Below are 2,895 nucleotides of genomic sequence, written 5' to 3'. Positions count from 1 at the left end.
ACAGCAGCACCCCCGACCCAAACGAACAAAAAGCAAGGAAATTACAACATATACAACATGTATTTACACCATTTTGTCCAACTAATATAATTACATGAAGATCTGTTTTTTAACCAAGCGAAACCTCTAGACTTTAACTCCCCTATTATCTCTTGTGGGCTACCTCTTTTCCGTTTAAAAACCACCTCGTTCCTTTTTTTTCCATATGCACCAACACGTAATCAAAGCCAACCCGTAAATGATCTTCTCTTCCTTCTTACTCCGCTTACAGAACTTGTGGATTTCTAAAATATCTTTAAATTCAAAAAGATAAAGCGAACTAATACTACACCAGACACTGAACGCCGACCACACTCTCAAAGCAACTGAGCAAGCAGTGATCAAATGCTCAACCGATTCCTCGACCTCGTCACAAAAGGGCACATAACCGATGATATGTCCACATTCCTTTTTCTTAAATTTATTCTAGTAGGAAGCCTATCCAGATTGCCTCTCCAATTCATAATGTTGCACTTAATGGGGACCCACTTGCACGAAACAAAATTTGGAGGGTGCCCACTACCTCTATCATTAATCAAAGCCGATTTAACCTCCTTCACCGAGAAACCGATCTGCCTATCATCCTTCCATATCCAAGCATCCTTACCGTTGGAAAGTCTCACACTATTGAGCACCTCGCAACATTCCTTCCATTCCTTAAGTTCCTCATCTGACTTAGGCTGACTAGACCAATGCCATTTGAAAGATCCATTTCCACTCCATGTTTCCATTCTCTCTGCGACCCTGCACGATTTAAACAGCTCCAAACCAAATAAAAGGGGCCACCTTTCCAAGAAGGGAATGTCACCCACCCACGTGTCGATCCAGAAACGAATATCAACCCCATTCCCCACTTTACCCATGATATGATGATTAACCCCCTTCCCATTTATTTTTATTTTGGAAATCACTTTCACAATGTTTTTCCAACACCCCGCTATATTTTTGTTAAGCGGAAGGAAGTTTCTTTGGTTATACTTACTATGACACGCATCCACAAGTTTACACCATAGATTATGATTATCAACCCTATGTCTCCATCCCCATTTAACAAAATATTACAAGTCATATATGCCCTAATAGAGCGTGTTGGGCCTTGATATATCTTAATGGTCCGTTAAGGTCTTTATTATGAAACATTCGAAATAGAGCGTGTTGGGCCTTGATATATCTTAATGGCCCGTTAAGGTCTTTATTATGTAACATTCGATGTTGGAGGGTTATATCATGTCATGTTGAGTGATCTTGTATCGTAATGGACACTAATAGACCGTATTAAGGCATGTATGGATTCCTACGATTTTTCTACGGAACTATTACATTCATTATTTTCCTACAGATTTATGACAAATTGTTAAAAGGAAACGTATTTCGTAGGCATTGCGTCAATATTTTTCTACACATTTCCTACAGATATATATAAATTTGTTTTAAAAATAACATGTATGCGTATTACAAAAAAAAAATTATCCATTTCGTGAGTAATCTGTCAGAGTTTCCAACACACTTCCTACGGAATTAATTTAGAAATAATATAAATTTTTATTAAATAATAAAACTTTATATTTTAATATCGTTAATTTTATTTATTATAAATATTTTTATGATAAATTGGATTCTTACGCATTTCCTACTAATGATTAAAATGAAAACGAATTTCGTAGGAATTGCGTCAGTATTTTCCTACACATTTCATACGGATATATATAAATGTGTTTTAAAAATAACATATATGTGTATTACAAAAAAATATCCATTCCGTGAGTAATCTATCGGAATTTCCAACACACATCCTACTGAATCAATTTAGAAATAACATACATTTTTATTAAATAATAAAATTTATATTATAATATCATTAATTTTGTCTATTATGAATATTTTTTTTACGATAAATTGGATTCCTACGCATTTCCTACCAATCGTTAAAATAAAAACGAATTCCGTCGAAAATTTCCGACACATTTCTTACGCATACCGATTCCTACGAGTTTCCGACTAATAGTTATAATGAAAAACAAATTCCGTCTGAAATCCGTGGGAAATTTCTGACACTTTTCCTACGCATAACAATATGTGGCTTTTTTGTCACAAAACTAAGACCGTTTCTTGTTCGTAGGAATTTCGTGAAGTGTCGGCATTTTCGTTCGTAGGAAATGTGTAGGAAATTTGTGTAGGAATAGTAGCAGTTTTCTAGTAGTGATATATTTAGACACATGTATATTATGTTATATATAGGATTAGGTTTAAGGGTGAACACTAGTGTATTTGCGAACTGAGCGAACTTCATACACGTGTATTTTATGATTTGATGATGAAATGGTAGTCATACATGTGTGTAAATCAATGGTCAAGATTTGTTCACTTAGTTCGTAAATACACTAGTGTTAACTCTTGAACCCCCACCCTATCTATCTATAGCAATAAATAAAAATCTTTTTTTTGACACGTGTCAATATCTGATCCTTCCTTAGCTTATTTTTCAATTTCTTTTTCCTATTAAACGTGTATTTTATGATTTGATGATGAAATGGTAGTCATACATGTGTGTAAATCAATGGTCAAGATTTGTTCACTCAGTTCGCAAATACATTAGTGTTCACTCTTGAACCCCCACCCTATCTATCTATAGCAATAAATAAAAATCTTTTTTTTTTGACACGTGTCAATATCTGATTCTTCCTTAGCTTATTTTTCAATTTCTTTTTCCTATTAAATAATAATTTAACTAAATATAATTTAGATGAGGATAATAATTTTTTTTATCAACTTTTGAATTAATAATCTCCTTATCTTATTTTTTCAATTTTTTCTATTAAACAATACTTTTACTAAATATAATTTAGATAATGATAA

At 33.2% G+C, this 2,895-nt stretch overlaps 1 protein-coding gene across 1 annotated transcript; it reads right to left on the bottom strand.

The window, feature by feature from the left end:
* Nucleotides 1-380: 380 nt before the first annotated feature.
* Nucleotides 381-770, bottom strand: LOC118491462. The gene has a single exon (XM_035989268.1). The coding sequence runs from the start codon at nucleotides 768-770 to the stop codon at nucleotides 381-383; it is 390 nt and encodes a 129-aa protein (XP_035845161.1).
* Nucleotides 771-2,895: the final 2,125 nt, after the last annotated feature.

Source organism: Helianthus annuus, chromosome 4 (assembly GCF_002127325.2).
Source record: "Helianthus annuus cultivar XRQ/B chromosome 4, HanXRQr2.0-SUNRISE, whole genome shotgun sequence".
NCBI lineage: Eukaryota > Viridiplantae > Streptophyta > Magnoliopsida > Asterales > Asteraceae > Helianthus > Helianthus annuus.
The sequence above is the reverse complement of the archived record's forward strand: the minus strand, read 5'-3'. Positions and strand labels throughout refer to the sequence as shown.

Bases quoted from the DNA above. Each gene is read 5' to 3' on its own strand.
- LOC118491462 (XM_035989268.1), bottom strand. From the start codon at position 770: ATGGAAACATGGAGTGGAAATGGATCTTTCAAATGGCATTGGTCTAGT.